Consider the following 27205-nt stretch of genomic DNA (forward strand, 5'->3'; position numbering starts at 1 on the left):
TTGGCCATGAATTACCATCATACCATGCTCTCCCTGAATGCTCTAGAAAAAAGAATGCAAGGTTGGGGTATCATTCTAGTCTTCGGCTCCATGGAGAGAAAGGAATCTATCCTCTCTCAAGTTTATGTAGCTGATGAAATCATGACCTGCCTCTAATCCAACTGTTGATTTTCTTTGCCACAGTGCATTGAACACTGTCATTGTTGTGCTCCATTGGCACCGGCATGTCCTGGCCACATCAGACAAAACATTTCCTGCTCCTTTTTGTTTTGAGTGACAGCTTAAGTGAATAAAACTCTTGGAAAGAAAACCTTACTGCTTTCCTGGGGGAAACAGGAAGGGGACCTTTAGAACCTTGCATTGTTCAAGCCGCTGGATGAATTACCCCAGAGTGAAGTGAATTTTACCAACCAAACTCTACTAGGCTTATCTCCCAAAACTTTCCAAGTTGTTGTTTTCAGAATTATTCATTTATTTTCCCAAATCAGTAGATATTCAACAAAAAGGCATAAAACTGTCCACCGCCTAACTCCAATGACCCTCCTTCTTGGAGGGAAATGCAACTGGACATGCTCAGATTCAAGAGGGTGAGTTCAGTTCATCTAGATATTAGCTTGGAGAAGCTGGCTTTAGAGCTGCATGTTAAGCTACTTTTTGGGGAAAAAGATTTGATGGAGATGGAGCCAAGTCCAGGAGCAGGTGGATTATAAGAATATGTTGGTGTCCTGGAGAGAAAGGAATGGCAGGCACAGGTATCTGTTGCCAACTAAGTAATTTTTAAAAGGAGGCAGCACAGGATTGTGGTTGAATAGAAAGATCATGATATTAGCTTTGGATTAATGAGTTAAACTCAACTTTGCCCCTTACATTGTACTCTTCGGCAAGTTGCTAAAACCCTGAGCTTTAGTGTTAAAATCTGTGAAATGGATGGCCATCGGGATCAAATATGCTGCATGCTGTACCCAATACAATACTTACTAGTGCAGGTACCCAACAGATGGCATATCTGTGCCCTAAAATCTACCATTCATTAAGTGTGTTTGTTCACTAAGGGTGAGCAGAGGAATAACAGGGATTATGACCTTTCTTCCAATGGAATAGAGAGTCAAGTGCTTTTACTTAAGGTCTCCTGCTGTCACTTTCTAAATGACACCTACTCGATAAGACAAAGTTCTAGAGGTCCAGCTCAGAGCAGGCCAGGACTTGAGAGCAGCAAGGAGCCTCACTGACTGAATGTAGTAAAAATGAGATGGGTGCAGAGAAGTTGAAATCCATGAGCTGTGACCATGTCTTTGATTTGTCACATTTTCTTGTCTCCTTCATGGTCTTCAACAGATACCATTATGCAAAGTATGTGAAAATAAACCTCCCAGAGTTTCAAATGAGATTCTCTTTCTTCGTCATCATTTCTCAAGGTGTCTGATCATTCACAATCTTCCTGAGCCCAATACCTTTGTAACTCCAAGAGAGAAATTCTAATAGCAAAGTTGACAGAACTCATATAGCATCAAACAGCATTGTGTTCAGTTTCAGAGTAGCGCCAATTCCACCCATTGTCCCAAGATCTTAGCATCCACTGGCAGCTGCTGGCTGGTCCTTTGTTCTGGTCTTCTGAAGTAGGAAAAGAAGGAACAAAGCCATTTTGTACTTCCTTCTATCAGCCCTTCAGTGGATGGCAGAAGCTCTTTGTATCCCTCATCATGGACCCTGGAATCACTTGGGCTTCAGGACTGGATTTAGTTTACTCTCCACCCGAAGGCCCAGTGCAGGTTCAGCAGCTGTGAGGCCCCCATAACCAAGCACTTGGGGGAATAGCCCAGCTTGACCCCATACAATCCTGTCCTGGGGAGCTACACAAATTTAAGCTACATATTTAGCCTCTTACATCCAGGTTTTTAATCTGGAAATAAAATACGACCTACCTTATGGGACTACTGACAGGATTAAATGGTGGGATTCACTTAATGGCCTCTTCTTTGACAGGGTTTTCCAGACCAGCCTGTCTGAAAAAAAGTATATAGCCTTGGAGCCCCTTACTCTGTTTTTCATTTATGGCATCCCTACCACTTGGACTTCAGGGGAATGTATTTACTTATTTATTTTTGGTTTCTTCTTGCAATTTCCAACCAAGTCATTCTGTCCAGTGGGCTCACCACTATACACCTGATTCCTGGAATATTTAAGTGCCAAATAAATATATGTGAATGGTGGAAGTCTGCAAAACAGTGAATGGATGTAATGAAGGCAGGAAGAAAGTGAGAAAGGTAACAAAAGATAGAAGAATGGATGGTTGGGAGGGACACGGAGCCAGATAGGCAAGCAGTAAACATGCAAGGAACATGCAAAGGCACCCACACCCACTGCATTGAAAGTATTCCAGTGTTTCCAAGCTGCACTTATCAAGTGGATCCAATCATTTTGATCAAAAGTACCATGAAATAAGATCAGTTTAAGTATGAAGTGCAGGTTCCACCTTGAGACTTGCCTTGCATATCCCTCCTCTAATAGGAAGATAAAGAATTACAGGATAGAATACAGAAGAATCAGATCTATACTAGGCAGAAGCTGAGCATGTCAGAGTTATGACCATACTGTGATCAAAAATGACGTGATTTGTGATGGAAGATAAAGAATGTGAGGCTGAAGAGCCTAAAACATGGCCTGTTCCGCAATAGAGAATTGTATGCATTTGAGATATTGCCCCTTAAATGAGTTTGGAGAGACCTTTCTAAAAATAATGTTTAAAAAATAAATGGAGAAGTGAGAGGTGTAGACAGGGTGACTTAGGCCAGAGGCTATAAGTGGTTGCTTTGGGCAAGTGTGGTTGTATTGGATTGCTTTGTCTGTTTTTGTTTTTAAGTGAAATGATCATATCAGCTAGTAGCTGATGAGGAGAAATCAGGCATTGGTTAAAGAACGATAGATGTATTTAAAGATGAGGAGGGGAGCCTTGCCCACCATCTGATTGGAATCTAAATTCTCCTGCCACCTTGGAAGATAAATGGTGCCCCCTTGACCAGAGAGCAGAGAGAAGCAGGGCCAGATCTGTGCTGTGGGGAGCTGATGTCCTGACGGTTGAAAGTGATGTGGGAGAAAGTGCCCAAATAAGATGTCAGTGTGGGAGGAAAGATGGGCCAAGACCGATGCACAGGGCAGTTTATTTTGAAGAATGAACCGTGTTTTCTGACTTCCTGGTTGTCTTCAATGGAAGACCGCTATGCATAGGACTCGAGAACCCTCCAAAATTTTTGACACCATAAACCTCATTTGTATGCTTTTCTTTAACCTGGCTGAAAGATGGTTTAAAAATGGGTGCTTCCTGAGCTCTCCAGCTACTGTGACTTGCCCTGCTGGGGAGTGTCATACACAGTGACTGACAGAGTTTATGACTCTGTAACCTCTGAGAGCAGTATTTGCCTTGCAAAAGTAAGCATTAATTGAAACCAGTGCTTCCTCTTATAGGGCACTTTCTGAGACTGAAAACATTGTATAGGATCTCTGCTTTACTCATTTGTGTTTTTTCTTTCTCTCTCTCCCCTTCCCTTTTGTCCCTCTCCCTTTCCCTCTGTCCCTCCTTCCCTTTCCCCACCCCTTGCTTCCCCACATTAGTCATCACTGCTCTTTGGAACCTAACCTAGCTTGCATTTTCTCACCGGAATTGTGTGGGATGTTGCTAAAGACAGCAAGCTTCCCCTTGCTACAGCCAGCCAGCCAACTCCTTCATGCTAAGAATGAAATCTGTCCACACAGCCAGGCCTCATCCCCTGAGAAGCTGCACATGCCCTTGGTCCTCAAGCAGGCCTTGAGAAGAGTGAGCTATGAAATATAAGCTTTGCCATGAGCTGAGCCAAGACGAGGTGCTAGCTGTTGACACTAGGCTTCCACCAGCCACCTCCCATCATGAGTCGGCTGAGACGCATCGTGCAATTTCCCTCAGCACCAAACACTTCTCCCCCTAACCCCAAACCCCAATGCCATTCAAAGAAAACTAAAAATCCTTGCCAGAGATGAAGGTACTATTGTGTTCCTGTTTCAGGTGCCAAACCTGCTCCTGGGATCTGCTTTGAAAGAGTCAACTCAGCAGGCGATCCTTATGGCAACTGTGGCAAAGATTCCAAGAGTTCCTTCGCCAAATGTGAGACAAGGTACGGCATCTGTATTTCCCAACAGTTATTACTGTGTTATCCCACATGGCTAAGGGTTACTTCCAAACTGCTCTTCTTTGGGGTTCTTTCTTCTTACCCTTCCAGAGATGCTAAATGTGGAAAAATCCAGTGTCAAGGAGGTGCCAGCCGACCAGTCATTGGTACCAATGCGGTTTCCATAGAAACAAATATCCCACTGCAGGAAGGAGGTCGGATTCTATGCCGAGGGACCCACGTGTACTTGGGCGATGACATGCCGGACCCAGGGCTTGTGCTTGCAGGAACGAAATGTGCAGATGGAAAAGTAAGACCCAAATTCTCTCTTGTATCATAAATGTAAGTCTGGAGCAGGGCCACTGAAAGATGGCCCATTTAAGAACTGGGGTACAAGACTGGTTTATTTTCCTAAACCCACATCTTCAAATGTGGTCCTAGAATCCAATTCTTTACACCTACCAGAAGAAGCCAATAAATCCTAGATCCCAGTCTGATCAGTGAGATACAGATTTGGAAAAAATCAAACTTGTCTTCTCGGCCATTTAGTGTTAAGAAGTCATTTCTACACCCTGGGTGTCATGAGGGTTTCCAGCCAGGAAATTACTTTGGAAAGAAATGCAATAGCGTAGTATATTGTTTTTGGAAATGTAGCTTGGCTTTTGGCACAGAGTTTTTCGGGGCTTGTTCTTACCTGGACAGAATAGGAAGTCAGATAGATTTTCAGAGATGCATAGAGAGAAAAGTAGGCAAGAAGAGAGGGGATCAGTTGAGTGCCAAAGGGAAGTCCTTTCTGAGACAGAGGAAAAGTAGCTGGAAATACTTTGAGATTTGTAAATAAAGTTTAAAAAATTAAAGAAATTGAGATTTTCATATTCTTCCACATGAATTTCTTTTCACTAAAATTTCTCATCAGACTGATAGCAAGTTCATAAAATGTTTTTAGAAAAAGATGAACTGACTCTCAAATGCTTTTTTCAGGGCTCATTTTCATTATGATGATGAAATCACTCACTCACTCACACGGAGGCCGCAAACAAGAAAGGACAGATACCTGCTTTGTTCTCTTTACAGAATCCCAGAGCCAGGAATGCTCTTCATTTACCCCTGGAGCCCCACACACCCTAAGCCACAGACCGAGAAATAGGATGGCCACAGAGCATGTGACACATTCTGCTTATCTCTTAACCACATTAGCTTCTGTTTGGGCCTTGACATTACAGTGAAACCCTTTTCTAACCTATAGTCTGAACAGCCAGAGCCAGGTACAGCTAAACACTGAGATTCTAAGAGCTCCATTTAACCTTGGCAGCTGCCTTTGGCCTTACCTTTGGGTTCCAGGGATAGGCAGCACCTCTGTGCTGTGATTTTGACCACAGTCCTGCTGTGTTCGTCACAATCCAGAACAATTTACTCCTCAAATGGATATGACAAGACTGTCAAATCCTCTTGGCCAGGAGTCCACAGATTTCTCAGATCCGTTGGGATCAGCACTTTCTTCAAAGGGCCTTGGGCTTGGCTTGCATGAGCTGTTGGGTAGGATGGTGACCTTCACCATAGGAATGTTCTACTTGGTTAAAATGCTTTGCATTCTAAGAAGTAGAATCTCCTATTGATTCTGAAAATTTGTAATATCTTGTGGGAGAAAAAAGACCTCATTTCTGGAGTCTGGAATATACCATGCACCTTTGAAATGAGGCAAATTCTTTCCACCAGTTCAGTGTCATTTAGCAAATTCCCACTTCAAATTCCCACTTCCCACTTGATAAACACATAAGAGCCTCTGATTCCCCCTGGTGTCACTGGTTTATGCCATTAGTGATGCTACTTATCAGTCAGTATTTTGAAATGGTTCTCACATTTCTATATCTTCCTCAAAGATTCTTGGACCCAGGATTCTAGGAATTGATGCATCTATACAGGTTCCAGGTTGAGGACTAATCCACCTTGCCCTCTCCTATATTTTTTTAAATAGAGAAAAAGGTCCCTCAATACATAGGCTTCACTGCAAATCCTAAACAAAAATCATGAGAAAAATCAGTTCTAATTTTAGGATTAACTAAAACCATTTCAAATGCTATAAAGTATAAGATAACTCAATAGGGTTTTCATCTGACTTGGTCTCAAAAGGGCTGAGTTTGGAGCCAGACCACAGGACCCTGCCTGAGTCAAATGCCACATGTAGCCTCATTAGCTTAAAGAGGAGTCTTTTCCTTCCTGTGGTTTTTCTTTTTTGAATATACATACATGGGAGCAGGTGAGCCAAACTTCTGAAACAGTTGCTTGTTTTTCTCCTTCTGTAGATCTGCCTCAATCGTCGTTGTCAAAATGTTAGTGTCTTTAGCGTCCACGAATGTGCAATGCAGTGCCATGGCCGAGGAGTAAGTAGCCTCTTTACAGCTAGCTCATAACAAGCTAAGCAAAACCTGGTTCGTTCATTTCAAAGCAATCCATAGCTTTCGAAAAATGTAGCAGTCAGTATCTTCTCAGTATTTTCTTCCAAAGACATTAATTTTCTTTGACCTTTGCATAGGAAAAGAAATGTCATTTTCATTTAACAAAATCAGATTGAATAGTAATTATCTTTTAGATTAACATTCTGTGGTATAAAGAACAAATTTTGTCATCACTAAAGTAATTTCAACACTAACCTTTCTTTGTGAAGTGTTTCTCATTAGTGTTTCAAACAGGGCTAGCCCTCTTGCTTCCAAAATTCCAAATATATGTCTGAACCAAAACTCTTCCAAAAGGGATTAAAATAAGGACAGCAAAGCATACTAACCACATGCTGTTGAAACCCCTTACAATGGATTTCCTCCAAAACAGGCTGTTATTTTAGTTCAGAGGAGCTTTAAGGGGAAAAGAGGACTCTAATTGTTTAAAACATAATTTATTTCTCCTGATGGGCTTAATTATTTCCAATAGAATCATATTAATCTTGATTAGCCATTCGAGTGGTTCATTTGTTTTTCTGAAACCTTTTCTATAGAACTCATACTCCAAATTCTATTTTTAAAGCTCCCAGATATTTCTCAATAATTCTAACATGGAATTATGGGAGTTTTCATAAAAACATCCTGACACTTGCCAATGACTCTAACATGGAATTATGTGGGTTTTCATACAGTTACCACTGTGGTGTAGTCATAATGGATTGCAGTGCCACCTCTGATGGTTTTGTTTATGCTGCATTTACCTGATCCTTGGTATAAAATGGAATTTCTTTATGTCTTCTTTAGATCATAGAGTTCTTTCTCCCATCCAAGTACTCACCAGGCCTAACTCTGCTTACCTTCTGAGATCAGAAGAGATTGAGTAGGTCAGGGGGGTGTGGCTGGAGACATAGAGTTCTTTCCAATGGCTATAAGAATTAAACAGTCCAGTCCTATTGTTTGAGTATTGAAACCAAAACCCACTGTTGGGAGAATGGTATTCCACCATAACCTAGGCTGGTCAGCAGCAACCAGGCTGGAGGACCCTGGATAACTCTCTCTCTAATATCCTTAGGGCCTCATGCATGCACCAGAGAGGAAAGGTAGTTTTCAGAGCAGCTAACCAAAATTTGGTGGTCAGTAGCATGACTGCAGTTCCCCCCCCCGATGAGAGTAGGCTCTCTAGCGTCACCTCCAAGTGAAGTATCAGGACTGCTGCTTCTCAGCTATGAGCTCAAAAGGCCATGTGACTGTACATTGCAGTGGGAGATTGTGCAAGGCAGGACATGGATCTGAATCCAATGTGTGGTTCAGCAGCAGCAGCACCTTGGAAAAAACAACCAAGACACTCGGATTTTTCATGCACTATGTCACAGGCTAATTAACCATGCTTAATTGGAGCCTCGTGTAACGGCACTTCCCACCTTATCCCAGGCTATCTTGACTGTCAGGCTTCAAATATGAAGCAGTGGGGCCAAATAATTGATCTCATCAGAAAAGAGACCAGCAGTATTGAATTCATCCAAAAATTAAAAAGTGAATTTAAGCAGGGAACCCTCTACAATTGAGGTACATACTTCAAGCATTTTATTTTGCCTTAAAATATTAAGGTGTATATTTGGCACTAATATTTTAAAGCAGGGCCTTCAGGACTGGTTTACTGACTAGAGTTCTGCATTAACACCCATGTATAAACCAGTCACAAATTCATTGTACAGTTTGTTTATTTAAGTGGAGAGGAAGCTTAGACATTCAACAGCCATTTGAGAGCACAGTCTTTCTTGTTCTGTGCAGCTTTTCCCACTCATTTTGCTGTTATCCCCATTCCTAGTTTGTCAGAAATTCTGTTGAGTGATTTGTCTTTATCCAGCATGCCCAAAGGATTCACTGACTTTCACAGAAACACAAAAAGATGCCATTGGTTTGTGCACTAGTTCAGTAGATCATATACATAACAATGAGTCCAACCGGGCAAGAGCCACCATCAGTAACCCCTGGTAACTAGGCGAGCAGGATTCCCAGGCCCCTCCATGTAGAATGCTGGTCTCCTAGTTTGGTACCTGTTCCAGAGCCAACAAGGGCAAAGAGCACCCCCTCCTCCTTTCTTGGCACCCCATGCTTGCCATGCCAGACCCATCCTCTTATTTCATGAGGAGAGAAGTTCATTGTCATCTTCCCACCATGCATGATGGGGAGCCTGGGAATGGCCACAGGGAAACTCAGGTAGAAAGTGATCATTTCAGGAATGACAGACTGGAACCCCTGTGTACCTTTGCAGGCATCAGGAAATAGTGGGCAGGAAGGTCCCAAAGTTGCCCAGCTTCCGTGAGCTTCCTGTCTGAAAGAGGCAGAAGTGTGCTCAGAGCCTGTTGGGTGTCAAGATGCTCTGGGAGTCTGATTCCATGTCCCTGTAGCAGGTCCTGCCTTACTGTGGAGAGCATTCTCCTTACAGTCAGATAGTGAGGGTTTCTTGGATTAAAAATGACAGGAAGACTGGGAAGAAAAAAGGGGGAGCAGGGAACTGGTGAGACTTACTAATACCCATAGTTCTCTTAGCGGCTGCTACCACCAAGCTGTATTGGCTCATGCAGCCTCAGGCCCCATTCTCACCTGTATGGTACTATTTTAGACCAGTTCTCACTGTGACCTTCACTGAGTTTGGCTAAGTAGGTGCCTAGGGGGGCTCTGGCCTCAGTGCTTTTGCTTTGTTGTGGCACTAGATTACAGTCCAGAGACTCATCCCCATCCCATGTAGTGGCTGTGCCTTAACATTGCACCTTCGGGTGTCTCCCCTGCCTGCTGTCCCGAAAGGTATGCAACAACAGGAAGAACTGCCACTGTGAGGCCCACTGGGCACCCCCCTTCTGTGACAAGTTTGGCTTTGGAGGAAGCACAGACAGTGGCCCCATCAGACAAGCCGGTGAGTGAAGCCCCTGCGTCCCTGGAGGTGGGCACTGAGCTATGGGTATGGTAGGTAGCCAGGTAGGCTCACTGGATATCAGTATGGGTGCAGTGCCAGCATCGGTACCAGTGGGGAGGTCAGGGACCTCATGTGGCTCAGACACACCCAAGGCCTCTCCCAGTTTCCAGTGCTCTGTCCTTCTCACCTGATCATCTCCCAATCAGGACCTTCACTCTCCGGCTAAGTTTGCCAGGATCTCAGCCTGTGACACTTTTCTTGGCTAAGACAATGTCTACTGTGAAGCCCAAGTGGGTTTGAACTTTATCATCGTACCAAAGAACTTTGTAAAGCCTACTTTCTCTGTGCTGGAGCCGCAAAGTGTAATGTTTAATGCCCTTTAAAAAACTCTGACCAGGAAGACAGACACTTCATAATAAAGTCCATAGTTTCTGCTGCAGCAGCAACAGCAATGGTGACTCTGCATATTGAGCTGTGTGCAGGCACCGTGCTAAGCAATCCATCCACATAATGTCACCTGCTCCTTACACTATGCTGAAGCAAGTTTGATGATTATATAAAGGACCCGAGGCACAGAGAAGTAACTTGCCCAGTGTCACACAGCAAAGATTGAGACACAGTCCCTGTTCCCAGAGAAACTCTCAATACGGTAGCAGCTGTTTGAATCCTCCATTCACTTCTCCTCAGATGACCTTTAGAAATGGTCTCCTAGAACAGTGCTGTTTTCTCTGAGCTCTTGTCAGGCAATTAAGGGACAAGTCTGAAGGACAGAAGTGAAAGAAACAAGGCAAAAAAGAGGCAGGCTGCCAGCACAGAGCACAGCTGGGGAGCCAGAGCAGGTGCGGAGTGATGGAGGGGACTGATGTGGCCTCCTTGTCATATATCTGAACCCCCATGATGCTCACAGTGGGACCAGTGCTGCTGCAGAAGAGGTCATGTATCCCCAAGGCCTGCTGTGACTGGCAGTGGTGAAACTGTGCCTTTGCCACCGTTTCTATGACAACAGACACAACACTGCTCTGTAAGGCCAGGCAAAGTGTGCAGGGCTCAGGAGGGGAGGCCAGCCTCCCAGGCACATCTGCTGAAGCTGCACAAGCAGGGGCAATGAATGCCCTGTCACCATCTGTGAAATACAGATGTGCTCCAGTGTTGCTCCCAAGAGCCCCAGGTCTCCACTTTTTCAGGCCCAGGCCCTGAGTAGGTGGGAAAAGACCCAGAAAGTCCTGCTTTTTATTGAGCACCCACTGCAGTAGTGAGAAGCAGGAGCTGGGTCCAGCAAGCTCTTTCCCTGATACCATCTCAAGCCTTGACAACCAGTCACGTGCTGCAACTGAATACTCTAATAGGACATCACTGTACAAAAATACCAAGGTTTATTTTTCAATCCATCAAAGACCTTGCCACCCATTCTATCTCTATTCAAGCAAACCTGATGGCATTCAAAGGGACTGGAGAAGGGTGGCTGCTCCGTGTCTCTCTCTGCTGTGGACATGCATGACCAATGCCCTCAGGTTTCATGGTTCCCAAAAAGTCAAGGAACCCACAGAGTCCTCCACTCTCCATTGCACCAAGTAAAAATGTTAAAAATGAAACCCCTGAAGGACCTAACTCCATGCACGGCTGCCCTCATTTCTTAAAAGAAAGTCCTTGGTAAACATTTCCTCTTAACATGTGCCAGAGAGAGGCAGCTATGACCAAGAGCATCCTGGCCTCACTGTCCCTCTGCTCTCTGACCTTGGCTCACTGTCTCAGCAAGTACTGGCACGTGTTCTTCAGGCCCTGGAGAGGGCAGAAGAGGCAGCACATGGTGTGATAAGTGGGGGGCAGAGGAAGAGTATGGGAGAGGGAGCAAGCCACGGGCTCAGAAACAGCATGGGGATGGATGTCCGAAGGCTCCCGGGGCTTTCATGTGTCTGCTGAGATCTGCAGGGCTCAGAGAGCAGTGTTCTAAGCAGAGCTGGACTGGCTGTGCAGAGACCCAGAAGTGGAACAGGGCAGGCAGGGGTGATGGTGGCTGAGGGAGGGGATGTGGGGAGCCAGCTCTGCAGGACAAAGATGAGGGCAATAGAGTCACAACTCTGCTCCCACTTCACTCTGGGAACTCAGTGGATGACATTGCTGCTCAGGAAGAGGTGACCCTAGGGGTGCACCAAAGGCAGGATGCTGGGGGCTAAGTAAATGTTCTGTTAAATAAATTGATCAGTTTAAGACTTATAGATTGATTTTAAGCAGCTAGAAATTACGGTTTGAGACTTGTGTTGCTCCCTTTTTAATTAGCTTTGTTATGAGACAGTGGAACTCTATTCAGATTCCCTGGTTTTTGCTAAGAGTCTGAAATGAATGACATTTTGGCCAGGAAGCCAGACTGAAGCTTTTCTAGCTATAGTAACAAGCGAGTCGAATCTGGCACAGACACACCACTGATAGGATGTGTCAGTTGGGGACAAAGTCCAAAAACAAGGTATGAAAATGTTCTCCCCCGGAGAGGGGACTGCTGCTGCTTAGGTGTGCAGCTGGCTGGAGGTTGAAGGGAGAAGAGGAAGGGATCCTGGGTGACTGAAGTCACCATCATGGCTGTCACCAGCAGCCCCAAATGACTGTCACATACCTACATGAAGAACATCCTGTAAAGGCTGTAGTGTTAAGTAAGTCCCTAACATGACAAAATCCAGTGGTAACTTCATTCAAGCTTTTTCTTTTCACTATCTTGAGATATCCAGAAATAGTCTCATTATAAAATTATTATTATTATTACAGAAAAAAGATACAGCAGACTTCCAGTACTAACGAATGAGAGACAGGGCTTTCAAGTAAAGCAGCTGGTTTGTGAAGAAGCTGCCAAGATTTTAGTTTGGAGACCTCTAATTCTGATGACACTTGGGTGATGGTCCCAGTACCTTTTTGTCGACCACCACGGTTGTCTGGCCTGGGGAGCTGTGTGGTCCAGCCACAGTGCCACCGACCAGAGTGTTTCTGTCTTGTAAGCTCCAGAGTTGACATAATGAATGATGGCAGCATGTAATGAACCATGCGCACGACCTCTGAAGCAAGACTAATTTATTAGTATATCATTCAGGGATTCATTCACCTCGTTTCTGTTTGTTCCTTCAAAGTCCGCTCTGCCATAAATGTCATGATGTGATACATCCCATATTTTATTATAACTGCCTCCTTCCGTGAGCTAAATGTGTTGTATTTCAGATAACCAAGGCTTAACTATAGGAATTCTGGTGAGCATCCTGTGTCTCCTTGCTGCTGGATGTATGGTTTATCTCAAAAGGAAAACCTGGATACGACTGCTGTTTACAAATAAAAAAACAACCATAGAGAAGCTAAGGTACCCTGACTTTGAGCCATCGTCTTTTCAAAAGATGATACCACAAGCCATTGCTCACTCTGTGGTCCTCAGCAAAGAGATTGTTTTGGTAGTAAGACTGGGTGTTTTCAGTGGACTTTATTTGCTTGGTTTTGTTTTTTAATTTCTACCAGCCTAGCTGACTTTTATACTTTCCCTCCATACTATTTGCTGCTCATTATCTAAATGAGTAGTGTGTTGATAATTCCATGGATGTGTTTTATTCCACTCCTGCTTAAATAATTTTTACAAGACGTGGGGATACTGGAATGCTTCATCAGGTGAGATAGCTTTTGATCCAGATGTACTCAAAGACATTATTGCTGAAATGCCAGCTTCATACAGGACATCTCCTGGGTGTCACAAAGCTGCATTTCTGTGGGTTGCAAGAACTAATTTGACATAATAGTGACTTTGAGGGGAAAAATCAGTATTTATTTTTATATCTCAAAAGTGTTAATTTTTCCTTTGCATGCTTACCACAATGAGTGAAAACAAGTTAGATTTTGAATGACACTGTGAACAAAATCTAAGGAGTTAAGCCAAGAAGAGGAAAGCCCTTTAGTCAGGGGGTACATGGTTGCCTTGCAGGTGCGTGCGCTCTTCCCAGCCAACCAGTGGCTCCCAACCTGGCCAGGCTCACCTCATCCGCCATGGAAAGGGCCTGACAAGTAGGCTGCCACATTCCAACACAGCCAAGGTAAGGACTTAGCCCGCTCCTGAAGGCATGGGTTCCACAGTACAAGGCTGAATAGGAACAGGATGTAGACGCTCCATGAAAGGATGAGTCAGCACATCCAGCTCACCCAGGCCATATTGATAAGGGTCTCTGTGGTGGTCAGGGCCTGGGGGAGGACCCACAGTGACCCCTCCTCAAAGCCCTACTGCAGTCTGCTGTCCCCCATGTGATGTACACTGTAAGCCATGATCCCTTCAATCACCCAAACTGGCCCCATTCCCAGGGGGCCCTCCAGGTCTGCACCCTGAGAAGGATTCTGACACTGGACCCCTCCTATGGTTTCCAAAGGCCACTGCCTGGGTTTGGATGAGCTTCTCTGGCCTGGTGTTACTCCTAGAGCATTTTTTTCTTTTTTGGTACCAGGGATCAAACTCGGGTCCTTGCACTTGTGAAGCAGGCGCCAGAACCACTGAGCTAAATCCCCGGCCCCATCCTAGAGCATTTCTAAGAGTTTCACTGAGCCTCATTTTTGCCATTTTGCCTTAGCCCAGAGCTATGAAAGCCTTGTCCACACCACTCTTTCAAAGAGCTGGATCCTTAAGTGAGAGTATCTTAAGGTTCCCACAATCTCTCAGTTTCCCTATTACCCTGATGAATTTAGGAGTTTACACTCTCATATTTAGTTTTCCCCCACCATATTATATATATATATATATATATATATATATATATATATATATATATATATATATGATTTCTTGATAATTAGCCAGACATGCTGGTACACGTCTATAATCCTAACACTCTGACAAGCTGAGGCAGGAGGATCATAAGTTGAAGCCCAGCCCAGGAAACTTAGTGACTTTGTGTGGCCCTGTCTCAAAATTTTTTAAAATAAAATTGGCTGGAGATATAGCACAGTGCAAAGGGCCTCAATCCCCAGGATTGTCCAAAAAGAATTTTTTAATATTTTAGTGAAATAATCCAAATTATAACAGGGAACATGATTGATATCAGGAAATGATAAATGATTGAAAACAATTATTATCACATATTCAGTAGATAATTATTTTATCTCCCTTGATCCAAGAAAGAGGGTAGGGTTCCAAAGAGGCGGCCATGATTCCTCAGAGATTTTGCCACCCTTTATCCCCAAACCTGGGACTACATGCAAGAATGTGCTTCTGGAAAGCCAAAATACAACTTTATTTTTAAAACTGAATCCCACTGTCTATCAAAATGTAAAAGGATAAATTGTAGTATATTTACACAGGGACATTTACTCAGCAATAACAAGGAATTAATCACTGGTATACTTAATGCCAGGAGTGAATCTCAAAATATTCTGAGAGAAGCTGTATAAAAAAAGAGTATGTACTCTATGATCCTGTTTTCATCCAACTCTTAAAATGCAAACTAATTTATGGTGACAGAAAGTGGACCAATGGTTGCTAGTGTCGAGATGGAGGTGGGGAAGGAAAGGGGGAAATTCTTGGGGATAGTGCACGTGTTTCCTTAGTGCTTGGTCTGATGGCTTCATTCATGTAAACACAGGTCAGAAATTACTGAACTGTGCATGTTATATATCTGCAGTTACATATTACTTACCCCTCAATGATGCTGTTTTTAAAAAAGGAGTGAGGAAGACTGAGAAGAGTGGGGGCCTGAAGTACAAGGCCATGCTACCTGTGTTCTGGTCTGTCCCTAAAGACAAGGAAGCCACGAGGGACAAGGTCTCCAGAAATAGGCCCCTAGCCTTGGCCCAGCTTCCTGAAGTCTCAATTTGCCTAGTTTTCTCCATTCATCTTCAGCTTTGTACACACTAGGCTGTGTCCTGTTTACACAACTTCACAGCTTCCTTAAAATCTGGATCTGTGTCTTCCTTCTTGGGACTTCCTCAACTGTCTTGCACCTATTAATAATACGAGTTTTTAAAATACAAATAAAAGGTGATCACCTGCTCCAGATTTGGCCTGATGTGCAGGTAGCAGTGATGGGATGTTTGTTAGAATTTTGGAGTATAAGCATAGATTCTTTCTCATGGATCCCTTCGACTTCTTTCCTCTGCCCACTCTCCTCCACCTTTGGCCACAGAAGATGAGTTAGGGCTGCTTTTTCCTTAGATTTATTGATATAGCCGAACCCCATTACAGCATGGCTCTTTGCTTTGACTGCAGGACAGGAGACCACCACAGTGTCTGAATGTGGACATCAGCAGACCCCTCAGCACCTTTGCCATGCCTCAGACTCAGTCACCCCAGAGAGTACTCCCACCCCTCCACCAGACCCCTCAGGTACCAAGTGGCCCTGCCAGACCCCTGCCAGCCAACCCTGCACTGAGGCAGGCCCAGGTAAGGGTCCAGTGCTGATTTGATGGGATGTCATTCAAAGCCACTCTCTGCTACTTGATAATGTGTGAACCTGGGCAGATTGCTTAACTTTTCGGTACCTCTATAAAATGGAGATAATCCATGTAAATCATTTAGTAGAGTGCCTGAAGTATAGTAAGGCTGCAATTTCTTTTATTATTAGTAATCTCTTTAATATTCAAGGTGCTCATGCAACTTATCATCTAAATCATGGACCACTTGAGAATAATGGGACAATATTAATAATTAGCCTGGACAGTGAAACAGACAGGCAATCTAAGACAGATGGTCACTTTAATAATAGTTATACTTTACCATTTTTTATCTTCAAATTAATTTCACAACCTATTGAGATTTTTTGTTCTAGACTTAGCATTATATTAGAGGCTTTGTGTATATTATCTCATTTTTATGCTGTTTTTGGAAGTAACTTTTTTTTGGCCATGAACATGACATTTTGTAATAGGAAGTTTCAGAAAAAGCAAATGAAAAAACTGACACAATCGTTGCTAATTTTTTGCTCCTATTGATATTCTTTTCTAATTTATAATTGTCTTAATTTATTCTCTATGTATACAACTTTATACACTGCATTTTTGCTTTAAGTTTTTTCCTCTATACCTTGACACTGTAAGACCTATAAAATGTCATTTTAACAAGTAGCACTCTGCTTGAATATAGAATCATATCTGAGGTAATTTTCAGTGGGGATGTTTGGATGTCTCTAATTTTTGCTGTTGTAAACATCTCCATTATGAAGGTCTCTGCACAGATAAATTTTAGACCACTTTTAAAAGAGATTATTGAAAGTGAAACACTGGGTTGAAAAATAGTCTGACTAGTTAAGCCTCCATAAAATATAAGTGAAATGGTTTTTTCAGAACTGTATTTATATTCCCACGACTTTTCTTGTACCAAATATTACTATTTCAAAGAGCTGCCAATATGATAGGTAAAATGTCTTTCATCAATTTATGCTTCAAGTTTGTGATACACATAATTAAGATATTTTTGTCTTGGTAAAGTCCCTTTTATCATTAGAAATTATATCCTCTTTAGCTCTGGTTATCTTTGTTCTAAAATCTACTTCATCTGATATTGATATATCCACACTAGTTCCCTTTTTATTAATGTTTGTAAAGCATACTTCCCCTTAACCTGATATATTTCAAGAGTTTCTTGTAAACAACATACCATTGAGTACTATTTTTTCATCCCTTCTTCCAACCATTCTCCTTTAATAGATGTGTTTAGTGCAATTATTTGTTAGAATTTAAGTCTATGGCCTTAATATTTGGTTCATTCCTTCTAATCTTTCATTGTGCTCCCTCTCCTATATTCCTGTGATTTAGTTGAACATTTTAAGAAATGCATTCTGTGTTAATTTACCTATAATGTTGTTGAGTATATATCTTTGTATAGTTTTATATATGATTGCTCCAGGGAAGGGCTTCTCAATCTCAGCATCTTGGTATTTGGGGCTGGATGACTCCGTTATGTGAGTCTTTCCCGCACATTATGGGAAGCTTAGCAGCAGCATCAACCATGACAGGCCAGGTGGAAATATTGCTTGTAATCCTGTCTCCAGACACTGCTAACTGCCCTGAGAGAAAATCATCTCAGTTGAAAACCACTGCTCTAAAAGTTACAATATATGTTCGTAATTTATCATAGTCTACTTGCATCAGTAGTTATCACTTCAGGTGGAATGTAGAAACTATGAGCTTTTAGGTGCCTCTATCCTTGATTGCTTTTAATGAGAACACTTACCTACATTGAGAACCACTTTAGATCATGTAACTTTTGCTTTCAGCCAAACATAATGTTTAAAGCCTAAGAAGAGTCTACTATATTTAGTCATATATTTACATTTTCTGTTCAGTCTTCATTTTGATGTCCCAAATTTGTTATTTCTTTTCTGCCTGAAAATTTTTCTTTATTCTTTTAGGTAAGTCTGTGGTTAACAAAGTCTTAGTTTCCCTTCATCTGAGAATATTTTTATGATGGGTATTCTTGCTGGATATAGAATTCTGGGTTGACTCGTTTTCTTCTTTCATCACTAGAAAATAATCTTGCTCTCATTCTTTCTGGACCCTATGGTAATGAGAAATCCACTAAAATTTCTGCCAAAGGCTCTGCTCCAGGGAGAGAATGTAGCCCATTACTGAGAGAGAGATCAGCCAATCTCCGGGCCACAGAAGCTTTGTTTTGGTGTCGAGCTGGAGTAAAGCCTTGTGTAGGCAAAATGGCTCTTTCCGGATTACTTTTTCCCAGCTGTTTGGCAACAGTGGTCAGGCTTTTCTTGGGGTTTTGGTTTCTTTGGTGCCATTTAGTAATGTGTGCATGGTTTATCTATCTTGGCTGGGACTCTGGCACATACACACGGCTCACCAGTGGGTGGTTCCTTGAGTCCTGAGATCACTAGCCAGTCTACAGTAAGTCCCCAACTTACAAACAAGTTCCATTCTAGGAGAACATTCACAAGTAGATTTGTTCCCAAGTTCAACAAAGTTAGTCTTATACAGTACACCTGTAAAAGTTCACAACTCAAATGTTTGTAAGTTGGGGACTTACTGTATTTATGTTGATGCAAGGCAGTGAGCACATCCTTAACTTCTTTTCTGAGAATCTGAGGAAAGCTATGAACCCTTGGAAAATGCATCAACGCTATTTTGCATGTGCATGTCAGGTGTCCAGAAAGCCCTTAGGCACCTATGCCATGGATTCCTTCTGAAGATTTTATTCCTCCCTTGAAATAAACCACCTGTGCACAGAGACAAACTGAGACTAACAGATTATGTGTTCTGAGGAAAGATTTCTACATGCTGGTGTCTTCTCTCACCAGCTGTGAATGCCCACAGAAGTGGCCCCTTCAAAATTTCCTTTTAAAGCACCCCTCAAAAAAAAGGCCTTTATTCTGCCTTATGAAACTAAGGAAATGTTACTCTTTAACCATTAGTCACTGGAAATATCCATGTTTTTTGCTCCAGGCTGGTGTCTGTCTGGAATCTTTCTGAGACATGTGATACAGATTAAGCCCATGATTTCTTCCATCACACATAGGGACCTAGGATTAATTCCATCCAGGTGTGGGGAATATTGGGAGGTGGCACTTGTTTGGCAGCAGATTGAACCCACTGATGTTTTGCACTTTTTAGCATTCCCAGTGCTCTGCCCTGCACAACATGACACATACACCCAGCTACATGCCTACCCGTTTTATTCATCAAATTCACCGTGTAAACATTCCAGGAGGAAAGAAAACACTGTCACAAACACCACATTGGTCAACTTCACATTTAAAGGGTAAGCTAGTTCTTCATAGAAAACATTTCATCTTTTATAAAATGTTGTTTGATTTTTTAAAATCAAAGACAGTTAAATCAACTCATTCTCTTGTTCACAAATTAACCTTCCAAAGTACTGTCTCCTTCATGGTAAAATGATGCTTGGGATTCAAGCTTTTCATCCTGACTCCTCAGTCTTAATAAAAGAAACAGATTTTCTTTTCTTTTTTTTTTTTAGTTGTCATAAAGCAAAATTTATGTATTTACTTTTCCCATACTCCAATGTTTTGCCACAAACCTTTATGTTTACACTTTTACAGTTTTTTATCCATCATAGAAACTGGATATGTATTTCTTTTTATAGGTAACTAAAAGATTAAAAGGTCTTAAGACTATATGTAAATCAAGTATAATTTAGTCATAAGATTATACAAATAATCAGAAAAGAGATTTTTAACATTAATGCTTAGTCCTATAAAATGGTTAATTTTAGCCAGATTAATACTTCTATAATTTTACTTCTTGTATTTTTAAATCTTATGTTTGGCAAGCAGTATAGGTATCGGTTTAATTTTTACATTAAACTGTTAAAGGATTCTAATTTCTTAGTCAACACATATTCCCTTTTACCTTTCATCTCAGAATTAATCCTCCTAGAAAAACTATCCATATAGGAAGACAATGCAGATCTTCCCTAAAGGCTTTCAAGTATTGTTAGCAAAAATCTATGAAATATCTGATTAAAATTTGACATTTTATACGTTACTAATTATGGGACAAAAGTTCTTTAAAAAGTCTTACATTATTTTTCTGCCTAATGCTGTATTGTACTGAGAAATCCTACAATTATGTTTATGAGCTATTTTCCAGCCTCTTCAAGTATGAGACACAAATATTCTTCTAACAGGAAAAATGAATAGTGAATCTTACAGAACTCAAAAGGAAGACAGAAGACAAAAAGATAACCTGACTTCGGCTTTTAAGAACCCAACGTTGACCCTGAAATGCCAAATTCACAGACAAAAACAGCAACAAAAGATTACAGCAGCAAGCCACATCTTCACCACATGTCATTAAGAATTCTGAAATGGGCAATAGCTTTTTCTTCTTCTACTCCATCTGTAATATCTTCTTTTTGTTTTTCCTGTTTTGTGGTTGTAGGCAGTTCAAGGTTTACCCACTGCATAGGCTCAGCTTTTCTCATGGTGATTTCAATCTTTGTAGCAGTCATCGTTACATGACTTCGCTTTACATCGATCACACCCCATAATTTCACATTTTGATGAAATTGTTTCTCTCCTTCAAATACAATGTGCCCATTTAATGAAGTCCTATTTGCTTCTACTCGACTAAGATCAGGAAGTGAATTTTTAGCATACACTGAAATGGTGACTTCACCCCCAGTCCGATGCCAGGCATGTCTACAGGGAACAACTTTTTTCCCAGCATCCTTTTCAGTCCACATGTGGAGAAACACATTTTCATTTCCTTTCATCTTATCAGCTATTCTAGAGGAAAATAACTCAATGTATTCATCAAGCTATTGGCTGCAACACTCTGACACTCTCCCAAACCAGAGCCTAAGACTGAATAGTTAAATGTAGGCTAGAGAAGAGAGTAGTAAATGGGAGGGGAAAAAATGAGAGGTTAAAGCAGTGTCAAATCACTTACAATTGAGAGCTCCAGCAGGAAGTGTGATAAAACATTTCTGTACTTAGCACTGAATTTGCCCTTAAAATATTTCATGTTATGCTAAAAATCATTGAGTTTTGCATCCAAAAGAGTCCATATTACTATAAATTTTAAAATACAAAGAATTATAGTATACCCCCAAGAAGTCACAGTTCAGAGTTCCTGGCCTCATCATTTGCTGGTTTTTCCTTACAATCTAACTAATAATTGTTCACAGAAAGCCCCACAGTTTCTCAGAAATCACAAATATCCTCTGCATTTTTTTTTTTTTTGGTGGGAGGTTTGCAAGTAGCCAATCTGAGAGCATTATTTTCCTTGCTGCTGATTGGCTGTGACCCTGTAACCCATCTCTGGCAGATGCACCTGCATTTCCACATCATAACCAGTTGCTGTACCCAGTGCAGCTATCTCAAGTGTTCTTGGTTTTCTTAAAGCCCTAAGATGCCACCAAAATGCCCTGCACCTTCTAAGTCTACATAGCTGCAGCCACATAGCATATTTAGGGTTTAAACTATAAAAATGGCATTTTATAGGCATTTTTCTGACCATATATGAAATTCAGTTTTTCACAATTTGCAGGTGCTCTCGGAATGTAATCACGGTGAATTTCAGGGCTTCACTGTTTATGCACCAATAGAGAAAATACAAAAGTACAGCAGGCACATATCTTAAGCAAAGGAATTAGTAATCTTTCTCATCACTGAGACACAATACCTAATACCTACAACTTAAAGGAAGAGAATTTGGCTTAAAGTTTCAGAGAGTTCAGTCCAAGGTTGATTGGCTCCAAGGCAGAAACACATGGTAGAAGGGCCTGCCCAAAGAAGTCTGCTTATCCCATGGCGGCCTGGAAGCAGAGGGAGCAGGAAAGAACCAGGACAAAAATGTACCCTTCCAGGTCACATTCCCCAGTGAGTGGCCTCCAGTCAGGCCCCACCTCCTAACAGCACATGTAGCCACTGAATCCACTGATAAGTGTAACACTCCTTTTATCCGATCACTTTCCAAAAGTCTGAGAGAGACTAGATTATTGGGGGATATTTTAGATCTAAACTATAACTGCAGAATTCTGAAAGGGGTTTTCCTGGGAAGAAGCGACAAGAACTGTGCCCCTGAGGCATCAGGGTGAGAGGGAGGCAAGAACACTGGAGAGCACAACCAAGGAATTGATTTTGGGGAGGAAACAGGCCATGGGCTATTCTGGGAGCTGAGAGGGAGGGAGTACTGGAGACACTGTGCAGACAGACCCTCTAGGAGAAATGGCATTTGGGTATGGAGTTTTTCCATTTCCTCTTCTGCATGCCAATTCCCTAGACATATCTTAAACCCTTCAGCAGAGTTTGGGGGCCATGGCAGCCTAGTGTCAGTCCCCATTTGGTTGGAGAATGAAGGGGAAACTGTTCAAACCCAGTGCAGAAAAAGACAGCACTCTGTCAGCAGTGCTGAGCTGCTGAGGCGGGCCAGGGTGGCTGGAGGTGGGCAGCGGAAGGACACAGGCCACCGGGATCCTCAGAAAGCACTGGCTATGGACCAAGTGTCCTACTGTCCTTCAGGAGAGGAGCCCGAGTTGCTAAATTTGAAAAAATAAGTGGGACCCTCAAAAGACTAGAAAATGAGGCCACTTAGGAGGCTATTTCTAATTGCCAAGTACCAGTGCGCATGACTGCATCCCCGAGACAGGGGAAGGAGCAGAGGGGCGAGGCATTCCAGAAGCTTCCTTAGAGTTCCAGGATGCACCCAGCTAAAATCCTTTTTGCAGTTTCTTCTGAGGATTAAATTTTAAGCAAAAACATCCTCAATGTCACATCTAAGATATAAATTCCTCAGCTCACAGAAAATTATCCCTAGAGAAGCTCACTTTAAACAGCAGCAGATCAAAACAGTTTTCTCCTGTCAGACCCAAAGGTACACCATGTGATCCTAAAGGGATAATGAGTGGCACCTTCAATTCCTAGCCAGGCCAGGCTGTTCTAACCATTGGAAGGCATGCAAAGGTCACACACTTCCAATTTACTTTTTAAAAAACAAAACAGCAACAAATAAACAAAATAGCATTTGAACTGCATCTGCTCATCTATGGCCATACTAGAGGGAAATGCCTCACCAGCATTTGTTATTGGTTGATTTCTTGATGGTAGCCATTCTTTCTGGGATGAGAGAAAATCTTAAATTTTTTTTAACTTGTATTTCTCTTATGGCCAGTGATGTTGAACATTTTTTCATGTATTGTATTTCTTCACCTGAGACATGTCTATTCATTTCAGATGCCCATTTTTTTATTAGGTTTTAAATTTGAGGGATTTTATTTATTTTGAGCTATTTATATACTCTAGGTGTTAGTCTTTTGTCTGATGGCTGGAAAGTTTTTTCATTCTGTATGTGGCTTCTTCACTTTGTTGGTAGTTTCCTTTGCTCTGCAAAAGCTTTTTAATAGGATCCCATTTGTTAGTTCTTGGTATTTCTTGTGGAAACAGAAGGACTTTGCCTCCATCTATTTCTTTCAGACTTTTACCTATTTTGTCTTCCAGCAGATTCTGTTCTCATGTAGAGATTTTTGATCCATTTTGACTTTAGTTTAAAGCATGGTGAGAGATATGGGTCTAAGTTCAAACTGTGACATGTGGTTAGCCAGTTTTTTTCTCTTAAATTCTTTTATTGGTACATTTTAGATATACAATATGTTTACATTTATCATTGGGTGCTTGTACCTGTACATGATGTATCTTAGTTATTTTTTCCCCATTACCTGTGCGCCCCTCACCCCCTCCACACTTCCCTATTTACAGAGTTCATTTCCTTTTTTTTTTTCTTATAGTTTTTCCTTTCCCTTCTTTCCTTTCCCCATCCCCTCCCACCACCCTAACAATTTGGACCTTTTGCTATTTCAAAGTATGAATTATTATTAAATCTTTTAATCCTTATTTACACTTTCAGTTTCTCACACTAGAGAAACTATTCGGTATTTACACATACGTGTCTATTCATTTCACTTAAGAGTATGGCCTCAATATGCATTATTTATGGCTGAGTAGTACTCCATTTTATTAAAAAGCCACCTCTTCTTTATCCAGTTTCCAGTTGATGGGCACTTGGGCTGCTTCCAAGCTTTAGCTACTATGAACATGGGTGCACATATATCGCTGTGTTATGATTCTTTTAATTCTTTGGGGAAGATACCCAGCAGGGGAATAGCTGGGTCATGTGGGACCTCTAGCCCTAGTTCTTTGAAGTATCTCCATACTGATTTCCACAGTGGTTGCACCAGTCTGCACTCCCACCAACAATGGAGAAGGGTTCCTTTCTCCCCACATCACTGCCAGCATTTGTTATTGGTTGATTTCTTGATAGCAGCCATTCTTTCTGGGATGAGGTGGAATCTCAGTGTTGTTTTCATCTGCATCTCTTGAATGACCAGTGATGTTGAACATTTTTTCATATATTTATTTGCTATTTCTACTTCTTTGTCTGATAAATGTCTGTTAATTTCAGATGCCCATTTTTGGATTGGGTTTTTGAATTTTGGGGGGGGTCTGATTTTTTTCAGTTCTTTATATATTCTAGATAGTAGACCTTTGTCTGCGGTACAGCTGCTAAAAATTTTTTCCCACATTGTAGGTTGTCTCTTAGCTGTGTTGGTGGTTTCTCTTGCAGTGCAGAGAATAAGATGAGATCCCAGTTGTTGATTATTTGTGCTAGTTTCCATGCTACTGAGGTTTTGTTCATAAAGTCTTTTCCTATGCCAATGTCTTCAAGAATTCTACCTAACTTATCCTCCAGCAAGTTTAGTGTTTCTGTCTTAATATCCACTTCAATCTTAGTTTAGTACATGGTAAAAGATAGGGGTCTAGTTTTAATCTTTGGCAAGTTGAAATCCAGTTTTTCCAACACCATTTATTAAATAAGCTATCTTTCCTCCAATGAGGGTGGTAGCTCCTTTGTCAAAGATGAGGTGGCTGAGTGTGTCTGAAGTTGTTTCTGCATCTTTTAATCTATTCCACTGATCCTCAGGTCTGTTTCTTTGCCAGTACCATGCTGGTTTTATCACAGTAGCTTTGAAGTATAGCTTCAAGTTGGGGATTGTGATGCCCCCAGCCATGTCTCTGTTGCCTAGAATTGCTTTTGCTATTCTAGGTTTCTTCTGCTTCCAAATGAATTTTTGGATTGTTTTCTCTAGTTCTGTGAAGTATATTGTTGGAATTTCAATCAGCGTTACATTGAATCTATATAGTAGTTTTGGAAGTATGGCCATTTTCACTTCCTACCCAGGAACAAGGGATGTCTTTCCATTTTCTTATATCCTCCTCGATCTCTGTTTTCAGGGTGCAGTAGTTTTCAGTGTAGAGGTCTTTTGCTTCCTTTTTTAGATTGATTCCTAGATATTTTATTTTTTTGGATGCTATTGTAAAAGGAATTGTTTCCCTAATTTCTCTCTCAATGAGTCTGCTATTTGTGTATAAGAAGGCTATTTTGGGGGGGAGTTGACCTTATATCCAGCTACTCTACTGAATCTGTCAATTAAGTCTAGAAGTCTTTTGGCCAAGTTTTTTGGATCTCCTATGTAAAGGATCATATCGTCAGCAATAATGACAGTTTAACTTCTTCCTTTCCTATTTCTTTTATTTCTTTCCCTTTTCTAATTGCTATGGCTGTTTCCAGAGCAGAAGTCACCACTAGTAGGCATCCTTGTCTTATTCCTGAGTTTAGTGTGAAAGTTTTCAGTTTTTGACCATTTAGTATGATGTTGGCTGTTGGTTTTTCATAGGTAGCCTTAATCAAGTTGAGATAAAGACCTTCTATTCCAATATTCTGTAGGATTTTTATCATAAATGGGTGTTGGATTTTGTCAAATGCCTTTTCTGCATCTATTGAGTTGATCATATTGCTTTTTCCTTCACTCTGTTAATATAGTGTATTACATTTATTGATATATGAATGTTGAACCATCCTTATGTCCTTGCATCCCTGGGATAAATCCAACTTGGTCAGGGTATATGATCTTCTTGATGACTCTTTGTATTCTATTTGCCAGTATCTTGTTGAAGATTTTTGCATCAGTATTAGGGAGATTGGCCTGTAGTTCTCTTTTTGGGTTGGGTCCTTCCCTGATTTTGGAATCAAAGTAATACTTGCTTCCAGGAATGAGTTTGGAAGATTTGCTTCCCTTTCAATTTCCTTGATGAGTTTAAAGAGTAATGGCATTAATTCTTCTTTAAATGTCTTGTAGAATTCAGCAGTAAAACCATCAGGACCTGGGTTTTTCTTTGTTGGTAAACTTATTATTACATTTTCAATTTCACTCGTTGTAATTGGGGTGTTTAGAATTTCTATATCTTCTTCATTTAACTTTGGTAATTTGTATGTACATAGAAATCTGTCCATTTCTTCTGTGTTTTCCATTTTATTAGAGTATAGGTTCTCAAAGTAGGTATTGATGATCCTCTGGATTTCAGCTGAGTCTGTTGTGACTTCACTTTTTTCATTAATTGCATGGATTTGAGCCTTTTCTTTCCCTTTTTTGATAAGGTTGTCTAAAGGTTTATCAATTTTATTTATTCTTTCAGAAAACCAAATCTTTGATTCATTAATTTTTGTATCGTTCTCTTAGTCTCCATTGCATAGATTTCTGCTCTGATCTTTATAATTTCCTCTCTTGTATGAGCTTTGGGTTTGTTATGCTCTTTTTCTAGGAGCTTGAGGTTCTGCATTAGGTTATCTGAGTTCTCTCTGTTTTCCTAATATGGGCATTCACTGCTATGAATTTCCACCATAGAACTGCTTTAATTGTGTCCCATAGATTTCTGTATGTTGTACTGTCATTATCATTTACTTGTAGAAACTGTCCAATTTCTTCTGTGACCCATTGGTTGTTCAGGAGGGTGTTATTCAATTTCCATGTGTTCATGGGAGTTTTGCAGTTTCTTATGCTATTGATCTCCAATTTTATTGCACTATGGTCTGATAATATACAGGGGGTAATTTCAATTCTTTTACATTTACTTAGACATGTCCTATGAGCTAGCATGTGGTCTACTTTGGAGAATGACCCATGTGCAGCCTAAAAGAATGTGTATTCTGATTTTGTGAGGTGGAACACTCTGTAAACATCTATTAAGTCCATTTGTTCAATAGCTTGGTTCAGTTCTCGAATTTTGTTAATTTTTTGTCTATTAGTGATAGTGGGGTATTGAAGTCCCCCACTACAGTTGTATTAGAGCTTATTTGATTTTTCATGTCCATTAATATTTGTTTCATATAGTTGGGAGCATTTGTATTTGGTGCATATATATTTAGGATTGTCATCTCTTCCTCTTGGATTGTTCCCTTCACAAGGA

General features: G+C 41.2%; 1 protein-coding gene across 8 annotated transcripts in view; it reads left to right on the plus strand.

The window, feature by feature from the left end:
* Positions 1-27205, plus strand: part of Adam12 (ADAM metallopeptidase domain 12) — a 435473-nt gene that overhangs the window by 353264 nt on the left and 55004 nt on the right. For 3 of the 8 annotated variants that reach the window (XM_021253283.2, XM_021253280.2, XM_021253284.2), the window contains 7 exons: positions 4037-4145; positions 4251-4449; positions 6443-6520; positions 9383-9491; positions 12693-12828; positions 13438-13546; positions 15703-15876. In XM_021253283.2, the coding sequence (XP_021108942.2) occupies positions 4037-4145; positions 4251-4449; positions 6443-6520; positions 9383-9491; positions 12693-12828; positions 13438-13546; positions 15703-15876 (914 nt within the window). Of the gene's footprint in view, positions 1-4036; positions 4146-4250; positions 4450-6442; positions 6521-9382; positions 9492-12692; positions 12829-13437; positions 13547-15702; positions 15877-20088; positions 20510-27205 lie in introns of those variants that run through there. The other 5 variants (XM_021253282.2, XM_021253281.2, XM_087185164.1 and 2 more) reach the window with 5 other exon arrangements.

This window comes from Heterocephalus glaber, unplaced genomic scaffold (assembly GCF_053883595.1).
Source record: "Heterocephalus glaber isolate CG9 unplaced genomic scaffold, H.glaber_assembly_v1.0 deba00001497, whole genome shotgun sequence".
Classification (NCBI taxonomy): Eukaryota; Metazoa; Chordata; class Mammalia; order Rodentia; family Bathyergidae; genus Heterocephalus; species Heterocephalus glaber.